The following is a 16,423-nucleotide window of genomic DNA, read 5'->3' as shown; positions in this document are numbered from 1 at the left end:
AATTGAAATTAAAATTGTTGTCAAGTGAAATTGAAATGAAAAGCGTATCCCCAGTTTATTGGCAGAACAATAATGTGTTTAACGATGAATCACCGCACTACCACATTTCCGCGCCATTTCTAACAAGATTAAATCAGTTTACGCAGTACTTCAGGGATTACTTATCGGATGAATCAAAGTAATCGCATTTAATACTAACGTTTAACATTTGACACGACCGCGTTAAACCCTATAAGGTTGGACTTTAAAAATAGATACCTTTTTGTCCTTGTTCTCCTTTAGCACCTCTCTCTCCTGGTTCACCCTTTGAGCCCTTAACACCCGGATTTCCTTGAGGACCTGGTGGTCCTACAAATCGTGGCAAAACATCACGATAATCGCTGATGTTTCCTGGTGGACCAGGAGGACCTGATAGACCTGGGTATCCTCGTGGTCCTGGTAATCCTTGGTCTCCTTTAAGTCCGGGAAATCCCATATCTCCCTGTTCAAAGTCAGAAACACATTAGCTGCCGGAGAAAGTTTGTACAGATTTATAGCAGAAGTTCCAGTAACGTGAATTTTCTTGAAATACAGTCTTATTTGACAAAGGGATCGCCATTTATTTCTATAATGTGGTTTTATTTGACAAAGTAACCGTCATTTATTTCTATAACTTTTGATGGTATAAAACTTTCAAGATCCATTTGCAGAAAATTAGTTGCCATCTTCATCGCTTTTGAAGTACATATTTAAAATTTTGTTATAAAAGAGTAGGGGAAAATGTTGTCCCTGCTTTGTAGTAAATGAAGAAAACAATCTGAGATCATACATTTCTGTAAAAAAAGTACATTTTCTTTCTTAAAAAGTGAAATTTTTTACGTGTTTCAATGATTTATTGCATTTCTTAATTCATTCACTAATATAACAGAACTTTCTTCATGAACATTACAAATATATCTTACTGTAAGTACTTGTTATTGTATTTGTAACTTGAAATTCACAATATAAAGAAGCATGAATTATTACTCCCTTATATATCTTTATGCTTAAAAAGATACCAAATCATCGAAACAAATGGAAGATATAAATACTATACATCGACTGAACGAGTAAAATCTTCTAACGATATCTTAATTGTTATTCAAACATTATAACGTTATTCTTCTTCTTCTTCTTCTTCTTCTACATGTTGATTTCTTTCAGGAAGTTGTTGCATTATGTTATGAGGCATATATTCATAATAAAAAAAATAATAAATGTAAAAAAATGTGAAATAAATATAAAAAATGTAACAAATGTAATAAATGCGAAAAGGTGTGATTCTTTAAACACGAAGTGTAATGCATTATTCGTGAAATTGGGTAGGATTTAACCCGTCGTTTTGCTATTTCGAGATTCGTCAAAAAAATATTGCCCCTCAAATGTTACAATTTTTATCTCAGGAACCAATTATGCAATTAACCTCAATTTTTTATTTTTCTGCATATTTGATTCATTATAATAATATTTGTTAAATTGAAAAATTAATTTTATAATGTTGGATATTACGACCTTTTTATTCTCTTAAAACGTTTAATATTTGCAATTTTTTTAATTGTTCATGTTTCTTGAAATATTATGAATTTTAAGATTTAGTTACTACATAGAGTTTAATTATATATATTATATTATTATGATATATATAACGGAGCTACATTATATTATATTATTTTATATTATTTAATAGAGTTATATTATATTAGACTATATTATTTAGAACTTTAAATACTGACACAATTATTTTGACTATTTTTGAAGTAACCAATTTCTACGAGTAACACTTTTTCATATCTATAAACTGAAAACAGAACAGTAAACATAATTATCAGCACATACTGTTATTAAACTGTTTTTAGAACACCTCAAAAACGATTTGTGATAAAATAAAACTATAAAATGTAGTTCTCGAAAAATCATTATTTGTTCGTAGTTGAATAGCTTTGTCGTTTCATTTAGGGCTATTTTATGGCTGGTATTACTAAAGTGAGATTTCATTTTTTATGGGTTTATATGCTACTATTAACACGCATTGATACACGAAACTGGTATTTGAGATGTTCGGACAAATAAATTTAAAATAAAACACACTAATAAATATTTTGACCGTTTTCTTTAGTTCTGACTGTGGATAAATCCATACAATAATCCTTGTTTTAAAATTTAATGAATACTGAATTATAAAAAAATATTGCTTAATTATTTTACTATTAAATTATTATATTACTTACTTATATTATTAAAAAATAATCTTCATCTGCAAATGTTCACATGATAAACACATAAACGCATTTTTGACCACCAACCGTAATTTTTGTAATGTTTTATAAAAGGTAATCAACATATTGCAAGAACTACCTCCTATTAATTACCGTTAATGTAGCGTTAACGCAAGTCGGAATTAACAAAAATATTTGCATAATTCGAAACTTTTTACTATATTTTTATATTTTTAAATTTTGTCAAATTTTCTAATTCCTAAATTCCTAAATTCCTAAATTCCCAAATTCCCGAATTCCCAAATTCCCAAATTCCTAAAATTCGAAATTTCCAAATTCCTAAAATTCGAAATTTCCAAATTCCTCAATTACAAAATATAGTACATTTAGGATTACTAATGTTCATGTAGCACATGAATAAGTTATATTATTAATTAAAAACTTAGAAGTTCTGCAATTGATAAAGTTAGATCAAATATCAAATGTTTAAATGAAAACTGACTAATAATATTAGTAATTGTATTTATAAATCTGTAACATTCTCTAACTGTTGAATTATCTTTCTCGCAGCGAGTGTTAATCGGAAAGGCAATGTGACAATTTAACGCTTATCAACGAATGTATCAAGTAGACGAAAGATTTTTCAAGCAACAAACACGAAGTGAAGTCCACAATGACCAAATATGGAGTGAAGCGCACAATGCAAAATACGAAGTGAAGACTACAGGGGTCGGCGGTGACAGGGGTCGGCAACCTGCGGCTCTTTGGATGTGAAGCTGCGGCTCTTTAGTTCCATACGCAAATATTATTTATTTTATCAACAAAAAAAAACATTTAAAAATCGTTCTGAATCGATTAACGAGGATTAGACACCGATTCTATCTCTCAACCACTTGTACTCGCTTTTCACCGCATCCCTCCCCCGTCGCTGTCGTCAACTTTAGTGTTGTAAGTAAATGTTCAATTGTTTTAATTTTTTACTTAAATAATAAGTAATTATCTAATAATGCCATATATATATTATCTAATTTGTTGTGAAAAACACTACTTATATATGAATAAATAGATATTTTTTCTTATGAATAAATAGATTAGTTTTTTTTTATCAAAAAACTTTATTTATGCGAGTACTATTTATTGTTGGCAAGAACAAATTTTGTGGCTCTTTAAAAACGTTGAAATTTTGTAAATTGTAATTTTTGACTCTTCCGACTCAAAAGGTTGCCGACCCCTGCCCTACGACGTCTCCTGGCAATCACGCCAATTTCTCTGAAATCTGCCACGTGCCCTTCGTCGCTCTTTGTTTCGCGGCCATCCCTCTGCGACCGAATCGTCGAACCTCGTGATGCCGCTCGCCCTTTGCGGTCAAGCCTTCGCGCCGCCACATCGCGCGCCGATACCGATGTCGCGACGGCACTTGCCGGTATCCGCCATCAAACGGAGCGGTCCGCACCTTTGTACGCGTTTCTGGAAATTACGCGTCAGGACACGTCGCCGAGGAATATCTTTCTTTTCTGCCGAAGTGCACACCAGGATCCGCCAACATTCCGCGGTAGATCAAATACTTATTAATTGGCGTTTTACTTGGAATTCCAGAGCATGTGCCACGCGTCACTTGCCACGTGCCATTTGCCACGTGTACCACGCACGTGTACATTTCTTAGAAAAGTTAATTATTATTGTCTTCGAGTGCAATCAATCCCGCAGATGGCCAGCCGGAGCGCGGGGCAAGCAAGTTCGACCCCGCCCGGGCTCTCACCTCTCCCAAGCGGAGTGGCCCTCAGTGTTTTGGTGAGCACCACCACTCCCGGGCGGATTGGTTACCCCCGGTGCTACGATGGTGTTTTTCATGCCGAAACACTCATGATGCTCGACGAATACGGCCACAGGTTTCCCCGTGCACGTAGGGCTTCGAGGCATGGAACTCGCCATGCCTGCTGTCGCCCCCGAAAACCCCGCTAATTTCGTTAAATCGCGTGTATAATTTTAAATTCTCATTTTATGCTCTGAGACTAGTTCTATCCGTAACATAAGTTTTCTCGAAAATGAGGCAATATATAGAAAAATCTTATTTCATATTTGTATATTATTTTTATTCGTAGAATTATATGAATGATTATGATTCGATTACCTCCTTCAAACATACCTTCAGTTACGAGGTATTCTACATATACATACATGTATGTAATAATAAATCTAATTTGCGTTGCAGTATGTTTCAATCAAATGCATCAATTTCTTTCTGAATGTGCATTATCGATATTTTAACGATATTATCGACATATGTGTAACAAAATATCAATGAGATAACTACTGATAACAATAGAGCTTCGAAAATTAGTTATCAAACGGTTACAATAGTTTGCAACGAAATGAATAACATACTAAATAAGTATATAGTAAAATGGTAAAATAATAAACTTACTCTTTCTCCTCGTTCTCCTTTTGCTCCAGGTGGTCCAATTGGGCCAATAGATCCTTTTGGACCTGGATTTCCAGGGAACCCTCGAGCACCGATGAATCCTTGCGGACCCTATAAAATAACAATGCAGCTGAAACCAAATAAAAAGCTTCTATTATATTGTTTATGCGTGTTTATGAAACATACTGTTTTCCCTTGTTCCCCTGGGGGTCCAGGTAATCCTGGTCGTCCAGGTAAACCAGGTTCTCCGATTGGTCCGGGAGGTCCAGATGGTCCGTGTGGGCCAGGTAAGCCCTGAACAAACGAAACTATATTGCACTTCAAGAATCCACATTTCAAAAATAAGTTATCAGTGGTATACATCTAAAGTATACCCGGAAAATGACGTGTAAAAACACCACCAAATACTGTATAAGAAAATAAAAATAAAAATATACAGTCCCTGGTCATAGAATTAGAACCACTACAAATTTTTAGCACTTTGCACGTTTTCCGTAAAATTAAAAGATCTGTTCAAATTCTAATCATACAATTTATTAGCTACTAATATGATACACTACTACTGCATATAACATTATTAACACATGTTAATATCTTGTACTTTCACCCTTTGCTTTGGTGACAGCTTGTATCCGACATGCTCTGTGTACATTGATTAGACGCTATATATCTTCATTATTTTTTCAAATATCAGTAATTCTTTTCAATTCAGATAATGTCGCTGTAGAGCTGTAAACTAGTCTTTTGAGTAGACTCTAGATATTTTCTATGACATTCGCCTTTCATCTCATGCGCTATCGATACTCGAATCTAACGTAAACGCTCACACGGTCCTTAATCGCTAATCACCCACACAATTTATTATCACGATAGTATCAAATTACTATATCGTTATCAACGTATTTAGTAATAATTTCTATGGTCTAAGACAATTTTCCATATATGACATAATGTTATAGCCACAAAAGTGAAATTTTCGTATGTGGTCCTAACTCGACGGCTAGGGACTGAGGCATAATATTGTTTGATTTCCTACTTATCGTTAATTTTTTAAAGAAAATCAAGTTTGAAAATTCAGTGTGTTCGAGTGCTATTGTAGTAATGTTATTTTCTGTCGAACGTATGCGTATATTATAATCCACCACACTCTACCCAAAATATAAGAAGATTTTTAAACGATAATTATAACTCCTACTAGTACGTTTTTATATGTATATTTCCAAACTCCGCAGATTTTACACGTATGAACGTATAGGTATGGGAATGCATTAAAGAATAGTATACAATAAAGATATAGGAAATAAGAAACAATTAGTGCAAGCAATTAATTGCACATTTAAAGAACTTAAAAATCAAATCTCCTTATTGAGAGTACATACTTAGGTAATTACACAAGCAAAGCATCCGTCAACAAGCACAACAATTTCAACCATATTGCAACTGAGAAAGTAAAATTCTTTTCTATGAAAATATTTTTCATGCCTTGCAACCCGTTTATATTGCTCGATAGAGAATATTGCCATAATAGCACAAGAATGCAGTGAATTTTCAATCTTGATTTTCTTGAAAAGCTGTTGTATTTTTTCTTATGTTTCCATTAAATTATGTAACGTCCACTTATGTTTTCTTATGTTCCCCTTAAATTATGTGATGTCCACTATCACATATTCAATCGGATTCTGAATAGTATTATTCACCTAAAAGATGACTCTTTGGTTTTATAAAAATTATTATCACCAGTTATTTCAATTATTTCTATTAGTTCACTCGATTTTTGTGAATGTCTGTGAAATGATATGGATTTATAACACTAAAGGGAACACATCGCCATTGAAGTAATCGGACACAGAATTATAAGTAATAAATAAACAAGTATGGCAACCAAGTGGAAACAGATGTTTCACTCATTGATTAGGGGAATGTAGGAATTTGGGGACTCAGGAATTTGATAATCTCCAGATTTTAGGTGTGCCGATATGAAAATTTAGAAGAGAAGTGTGAGAATTTAAGTATTAAGAAATCTAGGAATTTAGATATTGTTGGTATTGGAATCTATCTAGGCTAATGATAAATGAGTTGGTAGCAATTTAATATACGATGTCTTTTGTTTTATTCGGCGTCTTGCAGTTCGGCTACCAGCGATGCACGTCGCAACGTGCTTCAGCGCGTCTTTATTTATATCTTATTTATATAGTAACATCCTTTTATTTGAATAGACGTCATATATTAAATATTAATCTGTGTAAAACTCTGTCAGATATTTAGAAATCTAGAAATTTGAGAATTTAAAAGTTCGATAATTTATAGATTTAAATATTTGGTGATTTTGGAACTTGAGTATAAAGAAATTTAGAAATTTAGGAATTTTAGAAAATTTAAAAAATTGGAAATTTTCAAATTTAAAGGTTTTGGAATTTGGAAACTAAAGTTTAGTATTTTTGAGATTAAGAGATATGCAAATTTAAGAAATTTGACAATCTAAACATTATAAATTTTGAAATATTGAAATTTTGAAATTTTGAAATTCAGAAATTTCGGAGTTTGAAAATTTAAAAATTAGAAAATTTTCAAGGTTACGTATGTGTTCTTATCGAAAGAAAACCTGAACTACATCTCACAATCAGTGTACATACAGAATTATTTATTATATAGTGTATTGTATAGTAAAATTCTCCAATTCTGAAATTCTTAAACATTAAAACTCTCAAATGCTGCAAATTTTAAGAGTTGAAAATTTGAAATTTAAATTTTCAAATTCCCAAATCTTCAAATTTCTAAACCTCCGAATTCATAAATTTTCAAATTTCCGAAAGCCGAATGTTCAGATTCATAAATATTCAAATCTTCGTATTTTCAAATTTGCAATATTTAAAATTTAATTATTTATATTAAAATGTTTTGTAATTCTTATATATAAGAATTTTTTAAAGTTTTAAATGCCCATATCTTCAAATTGCAAAGTTTTCAAATTTCCAAATTCCATAAATTTCCAAATTTATAAAATTCTTAAAACATTAAATTTGAAAATTCTCAGATTTTTAAATCTTCATATTTCCAAATCTCCGAATTTTCAAATTTCCTGAATTCCAAGTTTTTAAATTCTTAAATTCTATAATAAATACAGAAATTCAATTTCTAACGCGTGTATCGTTCACATGCTATAATATTTAGAATAAAAATTTTAAACTTATTACACAAATGTATGAGTGTCGCTTATATTTATACACGATTCTATACTATTAACTACTAAGAATAAAGCATAGTAAATACAATAAAACATCATAAAAATATTAGATAAATTTTGTTAAAAATAAAAATATTAATTAGTAACATCGTCAATGCACAATTATAAGAAGTATTAAAAAATCAATATTGTATAAGAGAAGAAATGCTTCCGAGAATAGAAGGGTATTTTACAAAAAACAATTCAAAAAATAAAAAGTTTTTAATTGAATCTAAGTATTTGTTTTTGCTTAGATGGAAATTGTAACTTACATTTGTGCCATTAATTCCGGGAAGCCCCTGTGGACAGACAATTTCGCAGCCGGGCCTCCTCTGAGGTAATAAAGGGCTGCTAAGGCTCTTCTGCAATTACGATAATTACAAGCGTGGGATCTTAATGGATTGTGAAGTTATGTAAAATATATACACTTACCGGTAGTTCCTCACAGGTCTCCCTCTCTGGCCTCGTAGGATCGCAATTTAAGACCATCCACTGTATATCGATCTAAAGACGCGTTCAAAGGGTTCAACAGAAATTACATTAACTCTTAATGGAGCACTTAGAAAACACTAATATGCAGACTCTATCGTTACTTTTCCCCTTAATAGAAGAAAGTAAAAGCTAGCTATTCTTGTAACACAGTCATTCTATGTAATAAAACATTTCGCTATAACTTTAGTTAATTTTTTTTGCATGGTTTCTTCAATTACGTAAAATCATGTATTTTTAGCACGATCCACTTATTGTTAGTGGAGAGTGCTAATGTTACAACTTTTAAGTGTAAATTAGATTTATATACAATGTGCTCAGCTTGTTTGATATTATTTTCATCATTTTGTGTAGTAGTTTCACGATTTTAACTAAAATACGTTAAGTTCAATTAGAATAAGTGAGTTTCGTTTAGATTAGGATAAACGAGAATAGGTGAAGTTAATTTATAATAGATAATGTAAGCATTTTATTTTGGGCACTATGTGTCCACGCCTAAGTGTGACAGCGTGATATTTCATGAACTATTGATGACACGAAAAAGTGTTTATATGGAAACTGCAGGATAAAAGGGGCTCTATGTTTTGGCGTAAATAAAATTTTTTTAATGTTATTAATGTAAAAGATATGCTGGTGAAGTTTTGTTTTTTAAATGGAACTATATATTTTTTTTTGGATCAGACGATAGTGCTTTTCAAAACGAATTCATTAAGATTTAATGTATTTACCTGATTTTTATTGGTTTTCAAAATATAATGCTTAGAAATTTACTGATTTTCAGCAGAAACGTCACGATTTGAGTAGCAAGTCATAAAAAACGGTGTTATTGTTGCGGTAAGTACCGCATGTTTGATTCTGCCTGGTGAAACCGATAACCGGAGGTCTACGGTCCCAAAGGTAAGTCTGAAGGTTATATTAATGTAGGGTTTTTTCCACAACAGTAACGATATTAGGTTTTTTCCATAGAATGGCCGTTAATATGGATTTTTTTCCATCAACCGAGCGATTGTCTTTTGTCAACAACGAATTGCGCGTACAAAATTCTTGTGAGGCAGTCGTATTTTTGCGCTCCTACGGGAAACATTGGCGGAAAGCAGTGCCGCCCGAAGTGTTATTCTTCTGTGTGTTTTGTGTGTATATTCCTAAATATATTGTTAATTTTCTGTTAAAACTGTGTTTCCTCCTGTGTATCTGTGTTTCCTCCTTCACCCTCCTATCCTACATTAATTTATGATTAAATCAGGTTACGTCCATAATTTTTTATGTTATCGAAGTTTACTTAAATATTTTATCATTACTTTTTAATAACCAAAAACATCTAATTCAAACATTATGCTTTTTCACGAATATTAATTTTTTTAGTAAAGTTGTAGTTTCGTGACTTTTCCTAAATTCGATTATTTCATTCCAATTTCTTTTTAGAATATTTTATTTCATTTCGAACATTCAACATTCTGAATAAAGAAATAGAAATACTTTCCGGAAGTCTTCTACTTATATTTTTTTTTTGAAGTTGATGTACATTGAAAATTGAATTACTTGTATTTTAACGGAGTACTACAATATATCAAATAATAAGTAAGGTGAAGTGGGGTAAATTCGTAAACGGGGCAAGTGCGAATTCAGGCTATTTTTATTACAATATGAGCGAAATTTCTCCATTTAGTATGTTTGTTTCTTTGTTTTGTTTCACTATATCCCTTTTTATATTTCAGCTAAGAGTACTTGTTTGCAGTATAGAGTACTTACATAATGCAGTAAAAAGCATTTTATAGCACATTTGTTAATAACTCTGTTCTTGCCCAATTCCACATGAAATAAAGTTTTAAAATATGTAACTTCAAGTTACGCTCTTACCCCATTCTCGGGAAAAGTGCAGAGTAGCTGACATTTTAAACAATTTCCTATAAAAATCAAAATGTACAAGGAAAATTAAGGTCCTAGTTACTATTAATTAAATAGTAGTAATTGTGCAAAGCGTTCTATATTGACAGCGTTAAGTATTTACATAGTAGACTGAAAATACTTACGTTTAAATACCAAATTTACAAAAACCAGTCTGCATTTACCCCACTTCATCTTATTTTGGAAAAGTACTTCTTCTAGTGTCGTGAATCAGATCAGTCAAGGAGATATTAATTTATAAGAACATCGAGTGATTCATTCTGTGTATTGGAATTTCACGTTTAGAAACGGTAACCATCTCATTAGCACGTTTTTGCCTTTTCTCGTGAAACTGGGCTAATAAATCCGTTGTCACACTATTGTATATCATGCTCGTACACTTCGAGTGTTGCACTAAATCTAGCTCGCTCCAGTTACGTCTTAGCCTCGTTCATTATAAAGTGTTTATTAATTAAGCGTTTCTTAATTGCCGCATGCAACAGATACGTTTGTCGCGAGAACAAACGCGGATATCTACCGTGAATTTCTGCGAAATTCGCGTGCACGAACTTGTTACACGTCTCGTTTTAATCGAGATCACTCGCCTTCCGATCATCGTTAAGTTTATCGAAATGAAAAGGCTTCCATATTCCGAGAACACTCATTAACCGTTCCGCTTTTATGTCTGTACGCCGCGTAGCGAATGAAACGAATTGCGATGTTAAAAAATTTGTATTTTCAGTTTTATTGAAATTTTGAGATGTGACTACTCACATTGTGGCCTACAATTTGTATTAATACAATAATAACAACGCAAGAATAACAATATTTAATTTCATTTAATAAAGCATAATCTTACATTTAATTTAATACGACACAATATTAAGTTTAATATAATAAAATATAATATTCAAGTTAACTCAATAAGACGCAATATTAAATTTAATTTAATTAGACATATTTAAGTAGGTACTAGATGCGTCTGTTATCAGATAACCGAGAAAAGTGTCGTTGTAATCAATAAAGGTTAATAATTTTAATACACGAAACAGATCGAAAAATACCATTGAACTTATTGGACGATAGTTCAATTATTAATCTATAATTTGTATTATAAAACAGTGTAGATAGTTTATAATACAGTATAGTATTTCGTAGTAAAGTATAAATAGTGTAAGTATTAAAGTTAACTTCTTCTGTGTTTTTTCTTACAATTAGTGTATGCATAAACAGTTCATTTATGTGTACTGTATGTGTAATGTGCAGGATCTTGATGAGATTTATTTGGAGAAATTTTAGGTTTATGGTGTGTCACTACAAATTGAGCCATGCTATTTATCATACTCGTGAAAATCACTGGTATGTATTGTATACAGGGTGTTTTAGTTAACCGGATCACCTCGAATAATTACTAAACGGTATAGTTTATGAAACATGTAAGACATGGAAGATAAATGGTGTTAAGTTGAATTTGCAAAGGAAGAAATTAAATTAGGAAATTATACACAAAAATTTGGGTATTTGGGAATTTACTAACTTAAAAATTTTAGAATTTAGGTATTTAGAAAGTTAGAAACTTGAGAATTTAGGAATTTGGTAATTTGGTAATTTAGTAATTTAGTAATTTAGTGATTTGGTAATTTGAATGTTTAGGATTTTAGAAGAATAAACATTAAAAAATGTAGAGATTTGGAAACTTCGAAGATTGTCAGAACATGAGAATATGAAAATTAATAATTTATGATTTAAACATCCGGAAATATGGGAATTTAGGAATTGGAAATTTCAGAGATTCGGAAATTAATATTCTGATTGGATGAGAAGTAAGTAATAGGTAATACATACTTGTATTTATTAGGTAAGTATTATATTGAAAGGTAAGGAATACATATGTATACATATAAAATAATCCTTTGAGATAAAATGAATCCTGACTAACCTACACCTATTAATAGTATTATCTCATAATGATCTATTACAGTTGTTTTCTACTATAATAGAAAACTATAATATAATAGCTATTTGATATTATTTCGTTCTTATATTGTTCGAAACGTGATATATATTGTACTACATACATCAACGCTCTATGTGTTTTCCAACAAACTTCAAATTACTGCATTTTATTTAAAGTAAAGTGTTCTAATGTAATGTTATGTAAGTTTTATCATAAGCGATTTAATATGACTACTACTTTGTTCGCGAATTTAATCATAATTCAAGAATAATATAATTATTGCTTCATTAGTGTATAAGATAAATTGCAGTTACATTTAAATATTAAATGTGAATTGAATGTTAGAAGTCATATGATTCCTCTACAGCAGAGTGTAATAACCTCAGGAATAATTTGACCCATTTCAATGCTTTTTATTCCAGTTATAACCCATGTCAGTATAAAAGAAAGACACCGCGTCAAAGGAGGAGTCAAGCTTCAACAGCCTTTGACGTTGATTCAACTTTTTTTGTATTTATTAGTTGATATATTTTATGATTAAGTTTAATTTCGTACCTTTTATTTATATTACACGATTAAGATCAATTTCTGTTTTTATTTTAATAAAAGTTCTTGAATTAAATATTTTTTAATAGGCGTAAAATCCTTTTTGTACGCATGGTTGAACAAAATGATACTTAAATATTTCTTTAAATAGATACAAATAAAATATCTAACTGACTATATAGTTAATTTTGATCTAACAATAAGTCAATAATGAGGTAAGTAGTCCAACTTATCAAACTGACCGTATTTTTATTTAAATAATGTACACTTTTACTTTCTATATGAATTACACCTTAAAGAAATCGTTTGACTTTATTATTTTTTATATTGTAGTTCATTGAACATCAAATTCTGAATAAAAACTTTTTAACCTAGTTATGTCCTAAACTTAACAGTTAATGAGATATTAACCAAGTACATTTGTAACGTGTACTTATTTTGAAACTCGAATAAGTAGTAAAATAATTAATATAAAATGTAGTATGTTTAAAATATTTCATTTATTTGATATTTGTTACTATATTTACAAAATAATAAATAATATATTAAGAATATATAGTAATATATTGCAAATATAGTAAGAAATAAAAATGACAAAAATAATAAAATTAAAGAAAATAATTTAATTTATAAAAATTATGATTGTACATCCTCCTGATGAATGTGATAAACAAAAGCATTTATATAAATAATGGTCTGTACAAAACAGATAAAGCTAAGAAATTTAGTTTCAATAAAGAGCAAAGTAAAAATGTGATTTATTTATGTCGGTTTGAAGAGAATAGAGAGGTTAATTTTCTGGTGTCAAACGACGATATATTATGTATACCACAGGCTTTTAAATCATGGTCTGCGGACAGCTGGGAGATCATGACCATTACCATTTTAACATCAACTGTTACATACCCCAGCTTTTCACTTTTGTAAATATACAAGACCATTTATTAATATAATGAGTGATGTGTTTCTACCAATATTTATTATAACGTAGTACCCATGAAATTATTAAATCTTAAGAACGACATAAAATGCTTAGAATTGGAATGAAGTCCTCAAAAGAAATGTTGTTCAACAGAGGATCCTGAACCACATAAGTTTAGCAACCTCTGGTATGTACGATGGCGTTTTATTTTGTGTTTTGGCATTAGTGATTTTGTTATGAATAATAAACAATGTAGTCTTTATGCTTCATACAAAATCGAACTCAAACAATGATTCTTCTTATTTGTAAATATTATTTATAAAAGAAAAATTCTTTCATTTTTCCCACTTTTTGACGGCACTAAAAGGTTAATAATATTGCTCATACTATTGTTTTAATTAATACCGATATTATTATTGTTTTTGGTATTTAGCATACGGAATTTCTAGGATGTATAATCAAACTTACCGGTACAGTGACTTTGCTCTGGGACATCTTCGAAATTGAGACTTCACCATTAATTTCAATTGGTCCTCGAGGTTCAATTTCTTCAGTACCAGCGTATTCGCAATCTATATACACTACCAATTTATCCTTGAACGCACCAATGTTAATTTTATGCCAGCCTTTATCGAACATCTGTTAAAAATCAAAAGTTTCACATATCTCTTACTACAATAACAATAATCGCTACATGTTTTACTTATCCAACGATAATCTTATTAAATACTTGTAAGTATACATAGTAAAAGTATTCGAATATCCTCAGAATAATTGAGTGTCTTTGTTGAAAACAAAATTAATTAGGGTAGTATTCGTTAGGGTTGTAAAGAATTTAATATGATGGCCAAAGTGTTAGTCTTCTGCACTCAAAAATATTTTGCTGTTTGTAGCTAGTAACTCTACAACTTTCTAGCTAAAAAGTTTGCTCAATTCTTTTCAAGTTATTATTTTTCTATTATTAATTGCCATTATCATCTGTTTTACTATGTTTACACATTACGCGTATAACACTAAAAAATATTTATTTCAACTTGTATTAAATCGAATGGTGCGTCACCTTTCGAGTGCCAAGGATTATGTAGTCGAAGCATCAGAAAAGTGTTCATAATAGGTAGCCAAATTATTATACTCAAAGGATTTCTTTTTGAAAATACATGTCAGACACAACTTGAATTAGTTTAACAATATTATTAATATTTGATGTATTCTCAAATAAAAGGCGGGTGTAGATATAATTACATGTTCAGTACTCCATATTTTAAGACTCTGTTAGTGTTTGGATAAAAACTGACTTCAATTTAAGCGACATTGTACTTGGTGGTACTGGATTTAAATGTATATAGAATTGTAAGTAAAAAATGCGGACTGACGAAATATTAAATAATTGTATTTTCTTGTATAATATAGTGTTTAATTTTTATTTTTAATGATGTTATTGTTAAAAAGTATACTATAACAAAATATAAAATATATTATATTGTAGAAATAGTATAACGTGACGTTGTAATAAAAGTACCTGTTCTATTTCACCACTTAAATTTATAGAATATGGAACTTTTTGTTTGGGTATAATAATTTGCCTACCCACTGTACTTTATCTCACTAGCAAAGAAAACATGCTACTGTGGACTGCACTTTCAGTGATGAACCATAACGTTTAAAGGGGTTAAGAATGTCGCGACGCGAGCTCTTTGAAGCGTTACAAATGTCGCAAAGAATGGTATTCTCATCAGTCTTTCCGATCTTGTATGTACACAAGCAGCAGTGAACGCCCTGTAAAAACCTTTAAACTATTTCACACGATGCTTACGCAACAGCCCGTGACACGATTTCCACGTGTCCTGTGACAACAGGGCGTAATTTACACGCCCACACCACGTTCCTCGATTGATATTTGACAAAGAGCCGAGCTTTTGATACGTCAACGGCAGGGTCTCGTTTCGAAATATCATGGATCGTGTTCGCAAGCAGTTTTAATCATCACGAGATCGTTGATGACACTTTCAAGGGCTGCATCGTTTTGAACGAGCTTTTAAACTGACGGTCCTCGACATTGGTTGAGATGCATCTCGCTTACGGATGTTTGAATACGATTTGAACTACATATGCCACTTGCGATCGCTTTAAATAATTTAATAAGCCTGTTAGCTATAAGCATTTAACTCAAGAAAAGAGGTCTAAGAATGCATATTTAATTCCCAAAATTTACAAGTTTTCAAGTGTATTTTCCAAATTTTGAATGTCTCAAGTATGTTTTCAGTAGATACACGAAATTTTAAATACACATTTAAATTTGCAGGAGACACCTGGTCTCTAGATCCACAAGTTATATCATAATCTTAATTTATGCGATATTATATATCGTTAAAAGCGTTACAAAGCTACAGAAAGTTTATTTTACTCACACGATCAGCCGGGAATGATACAGTCTGCAATTCACCCGTTTCATTCCTCGTAGAAATATCCACAGTTTGAGTTTTCGGGTTCACCGCGATTAAAAATTGGGGCTCGTTTTCCATGTCGACAATCCTGATAATGTGCCAAGTATATTTAGGCAGTTTCCTGGCTCTGAATGTGCAGACTGCACTGAATTCCTCTGGCAATCCGTTTGGAAGTATATTTCTAGAGGACAGTGCAAAAAAACACGTTTCATATAGTCAATTCAAACAACGAATAAATTATAAGGAAACTTTTAGACATTGCTTACAATGCGGCAAAAACCTGAAACGTTGGCGTGAATTCA

At 31.1% G+C, this 16,423-nt stretch overlaps 1 protein-coding gene across 4 annotated transcripts in view; it reads right to left on the bottom strand.

The window, feature by feature from the left end:
* LOC100881841 (uncharacterized) overlaps window positions 1-16,423 on the bottom strand; it is a 55,326-nt gene that overhangs the window by 10,642 nt on the left and 28,261 nt on the right. For all 4 annotated transcript variants that reach the window (XM_076531396.1, XM_076531398.1, XM_076531399.1 and 1 more), the window contains exons 4-10: window positions 16,086-16,302; window positions 14,146-14,316; window positions 8,312-8,383; window positions 8,152-8,241; window positions 4,843-4,950; window positions 4,660-4,767; window positions 259-481 (exon numbers count right to left, since the gene is read on the bottom strand). In XM_076531396.1, the coding sequence (XP_076387511.1) occupies window positions 259-481; window positions 4,660-4,767; window positions 4,843-4,950; window positions 8,152-8,241; window positions 8,312-8,383; window positions 14,146-14,316; window positions 16,086-16,302 (989 nt within the window). The remainder of the gene's footprint in view (window positions 1-258; window positions 482-4,659; window positions 4,768-4,842; window positions 4,951-8,151; window positions 8,242-8,311; window positions 8,384-14,145; window positions 14,317-16,085; window positions 16,303-16,423) is intronic.

This window comes from Megachile rotundata, chromosome 4 (assembly GCF_050947335.1).
Source record: "Megachile rotundata isolate GNS110a chromosome 4, iyMegRotu1, whole genome shotgun sequence".
NCBI lineage: Eukaryota > Metazoa > Arthropoda > Insecta > Hymenoptera > Megachilidae > Megachile > Megachile rotundata.
The sequence above is the reverse complement of the archived record's forward strand: the minus strand, read 5'-3'. Positions and strand labels throughout refer to the sequence as shown.